This window comes from Serinus canaria, chromosome 1 (assembly GCF_022539315.1).
Source record: "Serinus canaria isolate serCan28SL12 chromosome 1, serCan2020, whole genome shotgun sequence".
Lineage (NCBI taxonomy): Eukaryota > Metazoa > Chordata > Aves > Passeriformes > Fringillidae > Serinus > Serinus canaria.
Genome location: NC_066313.1, coordinates 111,015,521 through 111,032,411, shown reverse-complemented (window position 1 = coordinate 111,032,411; position 16,891 = coordinate 111,015,521). Strand labels below are relative to the sequence as shown.

The window sequence follows — 16,891 nt, the reverse complement described above, 5'->3', positions numbered from 1 at the left end:
AGCTGCTCCCAAATGGAATAAAGATCCATTTCTGAGGAGGAAGTAAAGTAACGTCAACACATTTCCTGTGATCCAAAAAATATTGAAGCTCAACCAAAGCCTGCTGGTGTGAAATGGAGCAAATGCTGAGAGTCCTGGGTGATTTTGGTTCAGAGCACTCAGGGCTTGTACCCTTCTGCCTCTGCCCCATGGCAGAAAAAAAGTGAAGCCCAATTTTTTTTCCAAAAATGTGACCCCTGAGTTCCTTTTCTTTTTTCCCAAGGCACAAGAAGACATTACTCAGAGGATGGCACTGACATGATATCACACTTTGGGAAAAGCACAGCAAAAGGTGATGGAAGCAGACATCACAAATAAAGGCAGAAGACCCTTTTATTTCGCATAGACAAAATGCAAAGAGTGTCTCATTAAATTAATATTAAAAAAAAACCCAAATCAATCTCCTCACTCCACTGACATCACTCATCCTAATTAACAACAAAAAAAAAGAACAATCAAGGACCCATTTTCTAATTAAAAAAAAAAAGTGCAAACATGACAAAAGACTTTTCGTTTTTCCAAATCAATGTTCCTGTTGAATTCACAAAGAGGGTGATTTTTTTTTTTTGTGATTTTTTTTTTTCCCTTTTAAATCTTGTCTGATGGAACTTCCAGTTAAAATGTTTTTGATAAGTCTCCATGCACTTCGTAGAAAATCAGTAAAAACACAAACGCTTGTGAAGATCAGAAAACTGGACTCTTTTACCCAAAAATTCAGATGTCCAGTCAGATGAAGCTCACACTCAGACAGAAAAAAAGCAAGAGAGTCTTTGCACTGTCTGTCGCTCATATTATTATTTTTCTTTTTTTTGTCAAATATTTTGGCAATCTTCTTCTTTAATTATAAATATTGGAATTCAATAAAAAAAAGGTAGCTTTCATTGGGCGTTTTGTTTTGTTTTGTTTTGTTTTTCAGTGTAAATATTTACAGCCACTGTCCAGCCATGCTCTTTTCGTTATACCAGGGTGTAAGATTTTGCGTAGGGATTGTTTCCTTTCAAGTGGCCCCGGGAGTCCAGCAGGGATTCTTGGGAGCTGCTCATTTTTGCTTGAGCCTGTCCTAGCTCAGCTCCTTCTCGCTGAGGTAACGTTGCCACAGCACCAGGTTGCCATGACTGGACATCTCTCGTGGAGGATGTCTCCATGGGGATCGGCTCCAGCACGGTGGGACGCTTCAAGGTTCGGCTTTTCTGTGGCTCCAAGCAGGCTTGCCCCAAACCTAGGTCTCTGCTCGTGCCCTGCACGCCACGGTTCAATAAAAAGTCCATCCTAAGGTAGGGTGGCAAATGCATGAGATCACCTGGGGAGGCAAAAGGGAGAAGAGAGATTTTATTTTGGGCTGTGCCTTGCGCGGCGCTCACCCGGCGAGAGTAACTCGAGGCGGTTTGGCCGCCAGAGGGAAGGATCTGTGATCAGAACTGGTGACTGACAGATTATTTGTCAGCCATTTACTGTGCTCTGATCTTACAGAATTGTGCAACAAATTCCTTTTGGGCAGATCCACAAGAATTCACTCTTAATATTTGCTGTCACAATGGAATGAGAAGCGCAGTGTTCGTTACATGCACTCACGGCATGAAGGAGATAAAATGAAAAGACCAGGAGCTTTTTCTCAAAATCTGAAAAGAAAAGGTCTTGGTTTTCCTTTGTCAAAAACTTGGAAAATGTGGAGGCTCAGTAAATTTCCGATTTTTATTTTCCATTTTAAATGGAAACCTTCACAATTCCAATTAATGAGTGCCAGTCTTGAGCAGAATGACTAAACTATTTAAAATGGGTGTAAGAGTGTTAAGGCTGTAGTCTTCAAGAGATTTCTTACTAAAACAGAAACATTCTTGTCCTCATATAACAAAACTTAACTGCCAACCATCATCACTGTGTTCAATTCACTAATAATTTTTTACCACTGTGACCACCAAGATGCTGCTGGTTTTGTGGTAACAAAACGCACTGGGACTGGCACCTGAGCTCTTGCATCAACTTTCTGCTTTGTATTGTCAAGAAAACTTCTTATTCATTATTTCTCCTGACTCCTGGGCCTGTTAGGCATTCATGATGTTCCTTCAAGGAAATGAGAGGCAATCAGGCACATAATGACATTCCCTTCTAAAAATATTTAATGGTGTAACCTCACCTATCTATGAAAAAAAAGCACAGTTACAGGAAAATTCAGAACAGTATTTTCCTTTCTTTACAGATCTCTGCAGGTATGGAGCTGCTTTTTTTTTTATGGCTGATATCAAACCCAGAGTCTCATCCACAGATGGGATGCATCCTGAATGTTTAAAGCAGGAGTCTCTTGGCACCACACCACCTGTGTAGCTCTCCATGAGCTATTTGCAGCAGGAGAAATTAAGGCTGACCTGTGCCAGTGGCATAAACAACAGACCAGGAAAGCAGTTCTTCATAATAAAACTATGTTTAACAATTTTGTTCTTTCTAGCCCAGCTAAAAGCTGTCCAATGACCTAAAATAAAACAGGTCCTCTGCTTTCCCACGTAAGTCAAGGCACTGCAAGTCTTAGCTAAAAGACCAACAGCATCTGCTCTTCTGTAATTCCAGGTCACAGACAGAGAATTGCTGAGGAGTTGCATTTGGCCAGAATCCTTGTTTATTCCTATAGAAATCCCTCAGGCACAGTCTAACACCATATGTTTTTTTCTGGATGCATCTCCAGCACAGGCTCACAGCACGTGGTGTTTTACCCCCGTGGAGTAAGATGGGAGTATCTCAAGATGAGCCTGACACACACCGTGGAGTTGGAGGGAGAGGGGGAGGTTTGTCATGGTAATCACACTGATTGCTTCTTCAGAAATGGCTGGTGTTAACTTTAATTGGTTTTACTCCTTGGTTTACCTGGTTCTCCTACAGTGCCTTTCATGCCAAGCACAATTGTGCATGTCAGGCCTGTTTCAGCTGAGACAGCAACGCTGCTGCTGCTGCTGCTGCTGCTGGGATGAAGGACAGCAGGACATGGACACAGGAGCAGGGAGGCACCAACTCACTGCACTTCTCTCCAGGCACTGAGCCAAGCTTCCTGTGGGCACATCTGTGCTGTCCAACACCTGTCCTGTCCCCTTGGCACCCAGACCTCCTGGTCACATCTGCTTCTGCATCCCCTTGTAGTGCAAGTCCTTCCAAAATGCAATTGTGGGGTTGGTTTGCTCCAAAGAGCGTTCCCTGTGAGGGAGGAGACAGCAGGACGGGAAGTTCTTGTGTCACTTGCCCCCTGTGGCTGTACCTTGTGCAGCACTGTGATATTCTGGAGAATTGTGTTCTGTTCCTGCCCCACTCCTCCCCAGAGGGAGAGGGGGAGGAGTGTAGGAGTGAGAGTGATGCTCCCCACATCCCTGCCCTCTGTCCAATGGAGGTTTTGAGGAGCTTGGTTTGGCTGCCTCAGCTGTGGGGGTTTCACTGTCAGGGCCAGCAAAATGCACCTCTGAGATGGCAACAGCAGGTGTGAGAGCTTTGGGACTAATTCTAATGCCAAAGTGAGGACTTCCCTCTCGCCAGGAATGTTTAGATACTGCTGGGGTCAGAAAAGGGGGGTTTTTCTCCCACTCCCATGCTCCATTGGGGTTCCTCAGCTCAAGCAGAGGAGGAAAAATTTTCTGTGTTGAACTCAATCCTGGAGCACCTCTGCTGTGGAGAGAGGAGGGGAGAGCTGGGGATGTTCAGCCTGGAGAAGACAGGGATCCAGGGAGACCTCAGAGCCCCCTCCAGTTCCTGGAGGGGCTCTAAGACAGCTGGAGAGGGACTTGGGACACGGGCATGGGGAGATATGACAAGGAATAATGGCTTTAAACTAAAAGAGAGTAGGGTTAGATGGGATCTTGGGAATTAGGAATTGTTCCCTGGGAGGGTGGGCAGGCTCTGGCAAAGGGTGCCCAGAGCAGCTGTGGCTGCCCCTGGATCCCTGGCAGTGCCCAGGTTGGACACTGGGGCTGGATCAGCCTGGGACAGTGGGAGGTGTCCCTGCCATGGCAGGGTGGCACTGGATGAGCTTTGCTCTCCCTTTCAACCCAAGCCACTCCATGTTTCCATTTCCCACAACAACTGGCCTTTTTCCAAAGGTGTCTGTCACCCACCACTGCCTGTGAGGGGCTGCCACTGCCTTGTTAACACCAGCCAGGACATTTTACACCTGCTCCCTCTTTCTTCTGCATTTCCTGCTTTTTTTTTTTTTTTGGCTTTCCAGGAAGGAGCTGGTGTGGAGCAGCAGCTGGAGCGTGGCTCTCTGACAGCTCCCTGTGGGTCCCTCATGGGGCTGGTTCTGCCTTGGCACATTTGCTGCTTCTTGAGAGCCATAGGTATCAGTGGACTACAAAAAAGATGAGCATTGAACCTTACAGAGATGGAGGTTGGTTTTTAAGCTGCTGTCTAGACATTTCTCAAGTGTATTTAGGAGCTTGGAGCTATGTAAAAAAGACCTTTCCCACCCCCCTCCTTAAATCTACATAAGAAAGCACAGTCAATAATCTGTGTAAACAATATGCAGTCATTTTACTGCAATTTTCTAAATGTCTGGGGGCAAAGTTCCAGCAGGATTTCAGTAATGAGAAACCACAGAGTGTAACTTGTTCTCCAAAGCTGGGTACTCAAAGCACAATCTCTGACATGGTTTATGCAGAGCCCTCATTATTTGATGTGATGTACACATTTTCCCATCATAAAAAGCGTCAGTGCTCCTTCTCATCTGCAAGGAGCATCTCTCCCTGCAACTGCTTATAAAACAGGGCACATTATTAAAATCACTGGCAAAGAAAAATTTTGAGAATGGAACTTTTTTCCTTCTGTGCTAGGGTTGAAACAGGATGGAAAAAAAAAAGTTTTTGATTTAGAAGAACTAATGGGTTTCTGACTTGAAAACACAATCTTTGAAATGTAACCACGGGGGTTCACCTTTGCCATTCCTACATCAATTCTGAAGGTATTTTTTGTGCAGAAAAAAAAGGTTTCTTGCTGGATCTCTGGAGCTGCTTGGGTAGACTTTGGTTCTTATCCTCTGGACACAACAGTGTAGGCATTTTTTGGTTTCTTGCTGTTCAGCTGAATGATGTTTTTTTGGGCAAAACATTATGAAGTTTCAGGATGGTTCATTGCCTTTGATGCTCTAATTACCTCTTTTCAGCTATGTTTGTGCCTTATTAGTAATGAAAGCAAACCTTTCAAGTGCATGAGCACTGTAAACGAGCATGTTTAATAATTCATGCATTTTGGCTTAATTAGTACAAAAGACATTCTAAAACTACCATTTTCTGATGCATTTTTAAAAATGGGGTTTAGACTGGATGATCTTCAGAGGTCCCTTCCCACCCTGACCTTTCAGTGATTCTGCAATTTTTTAAGAGAGGAGGATTTGCTGTATAGGAACCTTGAGTTTGTACAGAAATAAGCACCCAGTCAAATCTGAATGATGCAATTTAAGCCAGAGCTACCTCAATCTTTTTTTTTTTTTTTTTTTCCTTAATGGCCAGCCCTCTAATGAATTATTTAGTATGGTACATTTAAGAAAATGTTAGTTCAAATAAATACTTGCAACAAATGCTAAAAGTCACTTAACTGTGATATTTACAATAAGCAACACATTCTACCAAAAAGGGAGTATTTTCTGAGTTTATGCAACACTGAATAAAAATAATTTATCCTTATTTCAGTACAACTAAGCTGATATAAAACACTTTGCAAAAAAACCAACAGACATTTTTAGCCATATTCCAGAGGTCAGCTTCAGGTGTGGGAAGGGTTGGGATGAGTTTGACAGGCTACATGCAGGGAAAAACATCCCTGCTGAATTTTTCTTGGATTTTATTCAAGATAGCTGTCTCGTCTGCAGAACTAAACCAAGCTGAGAAGCACTCCTTTCTCCCAAAAGATTTACCTCATTCCTCTTTCAAATGCCAGGGAGCTTGCATGGTGTTTTTCTTTTTGCTTTCATCTACTCCGGAAAAAAAATTTCTAAGGATTTGTGCTATTTTCAATACAAGGATCATCACAGACTGCAAAAAAAGATGCTCTTACCAAGTTTTTACATGAGAGGTCAATGCATTTTCTCCTGAATCAGAGCCTCCACTAAAGCAAAAGCAATTTGTCTTCACAACACTCCAACAGAGATACCATCAGTGAGGGTGACAGCCTGAGGGTTTTCAAGTTGTGGTTGCCATGTGGAGGAAATTCTGTGCTATTTGAGAGATTATCTCAGAAAGTTTTGAGAAGCAGGGCTGGTGCCTGTGACAGGGTGTTTTAGTTAACAAAGGTAAGGATGAGACTGCTTGAACAGGGCATTCACACATCCTGCTTCAAGAGTGAGTGGGCAAAAATAAAGCTCTCAGAGATTTCTCTGGGATGATTCCATGGCATCAGAAACCATGCCAGGGTTGAGTCCCTGCAGCCCTGTTAGCTCAGGGAAGGTGCTGATGTAATTATGTCGATTTAGGAGCAAATTGAGACCTTGTGCAGTGCTGGGGGTGTACAAGTGCTGTGTGCAGGTGGAGTCCAGCTCTGTTGGGCATCTCCTGGCTTTGCTGACTTTGGAAGGGGAAGCACTGATGGGATGTTGTGTTTTCCTTTGAAAGGAAGCAAAGGAGACAGAGCTGCTGATGTAGTTCCAAGCTCAGGTTTATGCTGATTAAAAAATTACAGTTGGTTTTTCCAGCTCACTAGCACAGTAAATAAATCAGTGAAGCCTTTGCTGCTACTCACAGGCTGTTTTTCAGGACAAAGACTGCCTGTGAGGGAACACCTGCATTAGAAACAAGGAAAGAGTGAAGGGTTTGCAAGGACAAGGTGAGAGGTTTGCTGAAAAAACCGAGTGTAAGTGATGCTCAGAGGCCTTTGTCACATCCAGAACTGACACACCATTAAAAACTTAGCAGGCAAAGCTTTCTTGGACAGCAGCAGCTTGGTCTGAAGCCAGGCTGATAGCAGCAGTAACATTTCTCACAATTGCTGCTGTCAGTGCTGGAAACCTGCTGGTGCTCCCTCCCTGTCCATCTCGGGTCCGCACTGCGCTGAAACCATCCCCTCACCTGCAGGGCTCTGCAGCACCAGGACAAACACACTTAATGAGCAATAAAGCCAATTATTTGCTTAGCTTGGCCCTGTGTCCTGCTCAGCCAAGAAGGGGGGGTGAGGAGGATCAGTCCTGTAGCAGCCTTGCTTGGCTGCTACGGGTCCCAGGATCTGCTCAGTGCGGAGCTGCCTTCCCAATTTGTTGGATAATTGTTATTTTCTTGCAGCAAAATGCCACAAGTAGAGTAAAAATTTCTGAAGAGTGCCTTGAATGCCAGGGCTCCAATTTCTAGAGCCAGTGTTTTTCAGTAATGGAAATGGAGATGGAATTTTCACATGCAAATTTCTGACTGGCCATATGAGTGAGAATCTCAGCTTGCTCTCTGTCAACAGGAACACACCATTATCAGCACACACAGGCTCCTGCTGAGGCCCCTTTTTCAAGACAAAAACTGGATTTATAAATCCTCTGAGGTGATCCAGAATAAATGGCAGAAGGCCTGAGAACAGCCAAGCAGCAGAAGGGGAAAGGAAGGAAGGAGGAGACAGGGCACAGCTTCCTCATTAGTGAAAAAGCTGCTGTGACAGCAGCACGTGCCCTTCCCTTCTCCACAGCAGCTTCAACCTCTGCTCAGGTGCCCAGGAAAAATGATTAAAGTGCTCAGCATTTAGGGGGTACTTTTAAACTGACTGAATGCAGGATTCATTTCAGCTGCCACCCTGCCCTTCCTGGCTCTCTGACCCACAGCATCACATCCTCTTGGGCTTCTCTCTGTGTTTCAGCAGGCAGTAAAACACCCCACCCTTCTGCTGGTTATATTTTTCACCTAAAAAGGTGAAAAAAGAAATAGCCAGGTTTCCCATTTCTAGCTGGAGAAATCAGAATTCCCTGTCACCCCTGCAGGGCTGTACTTTATAACTTTCTACACCAAAACTGCACCCTCATGGATGGTTTGGAGATCCATAACACCTTGTTAAATGTTGTTGCAGTCTGCTAGAACTGGCATTTTCATAAAAATACTCAAAATACCAGCTGTGATTCACAGAGCAAAATAAAAACAACAGTTGCTGTTGACTACAATGGTTGGAGTTATCTCTTAAGGAACACCAGGGTATCAGGAAATCTGTAGTTCAGGAGCCAAATTTGCTACTGCTATAAATCACTGACTCTATTGATTTCAGCAAGACTTTAAATTGATTTCTACTTACTGGAGATTAGGTTTAAGTGACTGAAAATGAGGATTCCAACTAATGTGGATTTTTTTCTCTTTTTTAAAAGGTGATTCATTTTGTTATTTAGATTTAAGCCTTCTGATTCCAAGAAAAAAGCCTTTGATCAAGATGTCTTAAAGCAAAAGCATGACTGCTGTAGCTGAACTGAGATCATCCATCTGAACTCCACTGGCATAACAGGCTGTGCAGCTGCCTGGGAGGATGGCAGGAGCCTTGATTATCACATTGTTACCTCTTCCTGGAAGATCTAATGGAACAGGAATCCAAGCACGTTTTTGGTTTGCATTTCTCTAAGCAGAACTTAACTCTAACACAGTGCTGCACTTTCAAAAGACCTGCCAGATGCTTTGTCCTTTCCAGAAGTAACTTTAAGGGGAACTGATGTATTTTTTGAGGGCTTCTCTGACACTGAGCTGAGTAAGAAAGGAAAAATTGATTACCTCCAGGGGTCAGACAGATTTAGACCCTATGGATAAGCCATGTGGATGTCCAGCCTCACAGGGCTGCTGCACCTGCACAACTGATCCCTTCCTGCTTGGATTTAATGAGGAGTCTAAGTTATAAAAACATGTAAAAGGGCCCTCACTGTGTAAATCAATACCCACTCCAGGACTAAAGGCAGCAAATCTGTCAATAAATAATGAAATGGTGACAGGAAAGGTAAGGCCAGGAGCTCCCTTCCTGTCTGTGCCTTGTCACGCAAGCGGCCTCATGCATTTTTAAGGATGTTCTGAGACAGCACTCTCCTGCCAGTGGCTGGGAAAACTTGGAAAACTGTGCTGGAAACCTTGGTGAGGTGCCCCTGGTTAGCAAGGCTGGACTTTTCAAACTCATTTGCTGCTCCTGGGTGCAGTGAACAGAAGCTGCTCAATTATACATCTCTTCAGCTGGGGGTTCAATCGATGGTGGCTCCATGGAAACAGGATTATTCCTGAGATGTGCTGGGAGCCTGGAGTCAGCACAGAGGCTGGAGAGGTGAGGAGCTTTCAGGGTTCACTGGAATCAGCAGGAGCTGCTCTGTTGACCTCTCCAGGTGTGAGAAATGGATTTGTAAAGGACTCCCAAAACCTGACTGAAAGCTCAGAGAATCTTGTACATCTGTATGCAAACTTTGAGAAAAGGTGTGCTGACTTAGGAAGGCCATGGAATAGAGATGACATGGTTGAGAGAGAGATTGAACTAGAAAAAAGTTTCAAAATATAGTCTTGCAAAAAACCCAGGTATTTTTGAAAATTAGAACTGTGAAAGATGCATTGTAGCAAGACCACATGGGGTAAAATAATAGGTGACCTATTATTGATAAGGTCCTGAAAGCAGGGCTGGATCTGTTCCTGTCTGGATGGAAACCCCTGCTGCTGGTTACCTTGGGCTGGCTGACAGCAAAAATCACACACACCGTGTCCCAACACTGTGAAAGTGAAATTATTTGGCATTTTCAAAATAATAGGTGGTGGTAGAAGTATTAGCAGCATTGTGTGGCAAAAGCTGATAGGCTGAAAAACATTTCTAGGGTATTGTAAGCAGGAAATAGGGTGGCTTCTGATAGAATGGTGTTGAGTTTTACATCTTTTGTGTCTCACCCTTCTGTGAAACTGATAATGGAATAAAGTATTTTAAAATGCCTCTCAGTTATCCTGCTCTGTAGAACTGGGATTTTCCAACATCAGGCTCTGAGCCATCCCTGTGAATTCAGGGATAAACCTGACCATGCCACAACAACAGGAAAGCAAAAATGCTGCTCATAGAGCTGGGCAGAGCAGGGAAACCAACATCAGCACTGCCCTGCTCTCTGCTGAGTTAGGGGGGAGTTCTGCAGGAATTTCTGTAACTCACTCTGCCCAAGTCCATCAGTCTGAATCCCCTGAGTGGTGCTGGCGAGGTGCAGCATTGCATTTTTGTTAATTAACCCCCTGGGACCAGGGGTTCTCACAGCTCTCCCATTTAAATTAGGGATGCTGAACATTTCCATGCTGAAATCCACCTGCAGAGCTGTGCTTTAAAGCACACAAAGCTCCTCCATGGATGGCACAGAGCATCACTACAGCCAGATCAGGACTGGTAAAAACAAGGGTTTTTTTCTCTAGTGATATGATTTCCTGCTTTAATTTCCAAGAAGAGCACAAGCTTGACCTTCCTTGCAGGTAAGGCTTGGTTTCCATTTTCAGGTGTGGTTGTGCCAGCTCTCCTGTAGAGCTCAGGTTACACTCAGGTCCTCCTGGCACGGGGGAACAACAGAGCCTGACTTAATTAAATCAGGGATGGCTGTAAATGTCTGCAAGGACCTTAAAGCAGGGCTGGATCTGCTCTTGTCTGGATGGAAACCCCAGCCTTGAACTGACTGACAGCAAAAATCACACACACTGTGTCCCAACACTGCACAGGTGAAATCATTTGGCATTTTCAAAATTAAAAATCTAGTTTTTAATAGAAGTGAGGTTCAAGTTAGAAGTGTTCTAAAATATCTGTTCTGTTAATTGAAGTAGACACAGCATCTTTGGTTTGATTTGGAACTTTTGCTGGTAGTTTTAACAATTCAGTATTGAAGTTATGACTGTAAGAACATGAAAGTAGCTGAAAATAAATTTACTGATAAATGTAATCCTTGCTTAAGGCATAAAGCTCTTCAGTAACTACAGCTCAGTCAAATGTGTCTAAAGCTACAACATGGGTAGTCTAATAGCTGCTGCCTTCATATATATATATATATATATATATAAATACATACATATCTATCTAGCTAGCTAGCTATACACATATCTATATATATGGACCACAAAGCAAATAATCCACTTCTGAAAACCAAAATTAAATTAAAATTTAAAAACTGCTCACTTTTAGTAAGACTTTTTTGCTAATGAAAAGGTAGAAAATGGGCATTCTTGGGGGGAGGGGGTTTCCTTAATGTGCAAATTTTAGTCTAGAAAAAATAGAAGTAAAACCCCAAAAGTATCCTGAAACAACACAGTTTTGGATGCTGATTTTTTTCCAAAGTCAGTGTTAATTTTGAAATCAAAATAAAGAATAAATTAGGAAGCAACAGGAAAAGATTTTTTTTTTTTGCTACACATTCCTCACAGTGTCTTTGAGGAATTGGCAGCACTTGTGCACTTGTTTCTCTCCTCTAATTAAAAAATTCTTCCTAACTCCAGTATCACAGATTCAGAGGTGACAATTGTAAAAATAATTTACATTACTTTAATCACAGACTCACAGAAGGGTTTGAGTTGGATGTTAAAGATCATTCAGGTTCAAATCCTTCCACTATCCCAGCTTGTTCCAAGCCCAGTCCAGCCTGGCTCTGAACACATCCAGGGATGAGGCAGCCTCAGCTTTTCTGGAAAACCTGTTCCAGTGCCACCAATGATTTGTATTTGTGTTGCAGACATCTCCTAAAGTACCAAAAATGAGACTTCCACATCACAATAGCACAGAAGCCTTGTAACTGAACAGCTGTCCTATTTAAAGTCAAGATTCACACTGATACTGTTTTCCTTTCTGATCCCAGAATATTTCAGCTTCTGATCTGAACCTGTTTAAGTTCATTTTTATTGTACTGGCATGGTTAAAAAACCTGCAGTGTGAGGCTTCCTGTCTGCAAATCCACCAGAATAAAAACCAAAGCCAATGATATCAAGTATGTAGTCACATCAAAATAAATGCAGAATTAAATGGTTTTCATCCCTGCAGAACATTCAGCTTTTCTCAGCTGAAGGAGAAAAAGCTCCTGATACTCCACAGAAATAAAACCTGAGACAAGATAAAGGCAATTTCCTCTCATCACTGATGTGCCATTTCTAGGATAAGCAGCAAATGGCACAGCCTGTCTTTTTGTGATGTGCTCCTGCTTTCCCAACAGTGCAGCAGAAAACAAAGAGAAGGTGTTCCATGCACAGAAGGATTTAATATGAAAACATTAGAGATGCTCATCTGAGGGAATAATTTCAGGATACACCATATAAGTATATGTACAAATTAGCAGTCATGCTGAGAGTATTTGCTACTGTTAAAAGTGTAGGCAAGAAGGTTTTTTCCCCACTCTGTGCCTCTCCTTCTGTTTTTCCACCTGCTTATTTTGATTTGTCTCCTTATGTACTTCTCTCAAAACTGGATCTTAGTCTCCCACTGCAGAGTCAGGATGGGGATTTCTTTGTTCTGTATACACATCATACACAGTGTGTGTATAAATATTCATATTTATAAATATTCATATTTTTCAAATATATTCTATTTCAAATATTTCATATATATATTTTATATATATATATATTATATATATTCTGTATTTCAAGACAGTGCAAATATAAAATCAAAACAGAAAACAACCCTTACCTCAGCCTTTTTGTACTTTGCTTTGTGATTTCTGAACAACAACACCAGAAAGATACATAGATTCCTCTGCATCTTCAAGAAATTCAGTTTTAGATCTGGAAACCATGGAACTCATGGAATTATTCCCCATTTCCAGTCAGGATGATATAGTAGGCATGGGGCAAGGAGGCTAAAGGTGAGCTGCAAGAGTGCCAGCCTTTGCTGAATCCCCTGTGGCTGAATTTGTGTGGATTCAGTCACAGGCAGTGGAGCTCTGTCAGCAGCAAAAATCCAGTCCCTAAATGGACTCCAATCACTGTGTCAGGGGGAGAGAGCTCCTTCACCCTGAACTCACAGGGCAGAGAAAAACAGTTCACATCTTGGGGCTGACACTGGGAAAATACTGTGCCTTCCATTGCTGCCTGGTTCCTATTTTTCTCATTATGCTAAGCAGATTATTTTTAGCTGCAGCAACTGAATTCTGGAAAAGAAGATTTGTTTCTTGACTTGGGTGTTTAAAACAACATGTAGGCACTGCAGGTGATATCCAGACTGCATTTAAGGGACTCTTGTAAATCTTTTAATAAAGTACTGGCATTCTTTAGCTCAAGGCTTGTCTGCACATTAAGGCTTTGCTGTTCAATCATCAGGATTAGTCAAAACAGCGAGAAACTTCTAAATTGGGTCAAAAATGCTAATTAAGGCATTTGAAAAACTGAGAGAACCTGGTCATCCAGCAAAGCTGGAGAGGTTAAATCAATATTTTTTTCTAGTTAATATGCAGTAGGTTTAAGGGCTAGACTAGGGCTGCTGAACTGAGGTGCCCAGCTGTAAAAACCCAAAAAGTGCCCAAATCTGGATGGTGAAGTCTTGGTTGGGAGCAGGCCTGGCCTGGCCTTGGCTGATGTTAAAAGGCAATATCAGCTGGCCAAACTCCTCTGGGACATGGGGGACAAGGAGAAGGAATGGAAAATGGAGAAGAGAGAAATGTTCTTGCTCACCAGGCAAGAACACAAGGACAGCAGGAGGAAAGTGCTTCCAGGGGAGCAGGGGCTGGGAGAAGGGGAGCCCCTGCTTTGTGCAGGTGGAAGGACCCAGGAAAGCACCAAGGTTCCCTATGGAGAGTGGGGTGTCCCTGAAATCTTCATGGCTGTGAAATCAGTCCCTAGAAAACCTTTTTTTGTTTTTTTGAGTTTGCCTCTCCAAAAATGCCATTTCTCTCCACTCATGAGCAGGCTTCTTTCCAGACTGGTCCCTTTCCCCAGCTGAAAGTTTGTAGAGGAAGTTCTGAGATATAAAATCTTGGGATGCTTTAAATGGGTTTCCAAGTCTACTAGAGATCCCTGAGAGACATTTCTTCTCCGGGATCATATTTGGGATGCTTCAGTCCTTCATGTGATCTCTCTCCACTTTTGAGGAGGTGGGAAGGTCAAAAATTACCTTGAACTTGTTTTGTGACATCAGGTAGAGAAATTTGTTTGTAGTCAAACAAACCCTTAAGGGCAATGTCAAATATAATCAAAGGTTCTTTTTACTGCTGATTAGCAAAAGAGAAAAATGTAATTGGGGGTCTGATTTTGCAGTACCCCCCGTGGGAAAGGAAGTTTCTGCAAATTGAAAGAAATGAAATTTTTCTAGATATTTCCCATTCAAGCCTTTGTCTGATGTTATTCCTTCCAAGCATGAACTTCATTGCTAGGGGATACAAGTAAGTGGTCTGTCCACAAAAGAACCCCAGACATAAATAGTACTTGGGATGCAAAAATATCAAAATATTTCCCAGTTAATAGTGGTTCTTTTCTCCAGCACAATAATTTAGGAGTAAAGAGGAAAAAAAACCCAACAGGCTTCTTGGCTAAGGCTATTACTGAGATTTAAAATTATAATAATGGGAATCTATTTTTAATAAACTGCTCCAGCAATGTTTATTGCAGTGAAGAATAACTGTTATGATAACTCAATTTGTGATTATTATTCTTAAAACAGAAAAAAAAGGAACATTATTATAAACCTCTTTGAACCTCTACAATTATCTTCCATTTTTCTACATTACAGACTCTTTGATGGCACAGTGGGAGATAGGAAGAGAGTGCATTTCTTTCCATTTTCTGTCCCTTTCTTGGAGGATGAGGGACTGACTCATTTGTCAACCTCACTGGTAAACTTGGGTTTACAACTGTTGGAATTTATGAATATTTATATGAAAAATTGCCTCAGTTTTGCTCTGTTTCAATGATTCCTTGAGGACCTAATCTTACAAACCAGACTGGTAGTTAATGACAGCTGTGGGGAGGAGAACAAAAATCCAAATCCCAGATTTCTGGGAGTTTTGATGCTGAGAAAGATGCAATGAAAACAATGTGTTGCCACCATTTTTACAGGCTGAAGGATTTTAACACTGCACAGGAGCTGAGAGGATCCACTTTTGTGAAGGATGGCATTTATCCCACAGCTGTAAAATCCTGCTGTGCTGTTTTTACTGCTTCAGTTTTCTCTTTTAAGGTGCCTCCTGGGACACATGACTATTCTGATGGCTTCCTGAAAAATGTCACCATCTACAGGCAGTCACATTCAAGGTGTGGGCAGATGAGGTCTGACAGCTCTGTGCAGTCCCCAACACCTCATGTGCAGGTCTGCATCCATCCCTGCACTTTGGGGAAGCTGTGCAGAGGCTGTTGTTAGGCAGCAATTCCAGTTTGCTTGGCAGTTTGTAATGGGATGGTATAAAAGGGAAAATAGTGGTGGTGTTGTTAATGATGAGGCACAAACTACAAATAATCACAGAATCTCAGAATGGTTGGGGTTGGAAGGGGCCTTAAAGAACGTCCAGTGCCACCCCTGCCATGGCAGGGACACCTCCCACTGTGCCAGGCTGCTCCAGCCCCAGTGTCCAACCTGGCCTTGGGCACTGCCAGGGATCCAGGTGTCACCAACATGTTTCATGAAAAATCCTTTCCTTAGGATTTTTCCCTCCTGAGAAGCTGAGAGGCCTCAGGAACAAACTGTAAACAATGCTTATCTGCTGCTGTGGGATGCAGCAGGTGGATCTGGGATTGGTCTCATGAGGTTATTTCTAATTAATGGCCAATCCCAGCCCAGCTCTCTCAGACCATCTCAGTCAGTCTGAACCTTTGTTATTGTTTCCTTTTCTATTCGTAGCCAGCCTTCTGATGAAATACTTTCTTCTGTTCTTTTAGTATAGTTTTAATATAATGTATTTCATAAAATAATAAATCAGCCTTCTGGAACATGGAGTCAAGATTCTCATCTCTTCCCTCATCCTGGGACCCCTGTGAACAATGTCACATCCAGGGGCAGCCACAGCTGCTCTGAAAATCTGTTCCAATCTTATCTTTTTCCAAAAATCTGCTTGGGGTTTTGTGAAGATGAGAACACAAGGATGTGTGGGACATGCTTTCAAAACACCAAATGTTGGAATTAATTAAAAAATATCCTACTTCCATGTTCCATTTCCTTTTGAAAACTCAGAGAAACTCTTGAAGGTTTTGGTTTTTTTTTTTTAATTGAAGACTGTTTTAAAAAAATGCTTTCCATATAGTTGAAAGTTTTGGTCTGGTGTGAGCACAATGATGCAGAAAAGATCTACAGCTGCTTGTACCATCAGCTGAAGCATCCTCCTGTCCAGGAGAGCTGGTTGATATTCAAGGATCCCCTTCTCCAAGCTCAGTGAGCAGAAACTCAGGCAAAAATTTTAGGAGGACTCTGTGGATGAACAAAAACTTCCTGGCAAAACTCAGACACAGAGAGGGAGTGCCTAAGAGGATGGAAGCAGGCAAGAAAAACCCAGATGGAATAGAGAAACATTTCCAAACATTCAGAAATGGGGTTAGGAAAGCCCCAACCCAGCTGAAGCTGAATCTGTCCAGGGTTGTCAAAGATGGGAGAGGAAAGGAGAGGAAGGGGGAAGGGGGAGGAAGGTTTGGGAAGGTTAGGGAAAGGGAAAGGGAAAGGGAAAGGGGAAGGGAAAGGGGAAGGGGAGGGGGAGGGGAAGGGAGGGAAGGGAAGGGAAGGGAAGGGAAGGGAAGGGAAGGGAAGGGAAGGGAAGGGAAGGGAAGGGAAGGGAAGGAAGGGGGAAGGGAAGGGAGGGAAGGGGGAAGGGAAGGGAGGGAAGGGGAAGGGGGAAGGGAGGAAAGGGGACAGGGGAAGGGAAAGGGGAAGGGGAAAGGAATCTTCTGTAAGTTTATGGTGACAACAGGAAGGCCAGGGAAAGTGTGGCCCCACTGCTGAGTGGAACCTGGTGACACAGGACATGGAAAAGGCTGAGACCCTGAATACTTTA

General features: G+C 43.0%; 1 protein-coding gene across 1 annotated transcript in view; it reads right to left on the bottom strand.

The window, feature by feature from the left end:
* Positions 1-435: 435 nt before the first annotated feature.
* DSCAM (DS cell adhesion molecule) overlaps positions 436-16,891 on the bottom strand; it is a 386,044-nt gene continuing 369,588 nt past the window's right edge. The window contains exon 31 of the mRNA XM_030234233.2: positions 436-1,339. Within this exon, the coding sequence (XP_030090093.2) occupies positions 996-1,339 (344 nt within the window). The 3' untranslated portion in view covers positions 436-995. The remainder of the gene's footprint in view (positions 1,340-16,891) is intronic.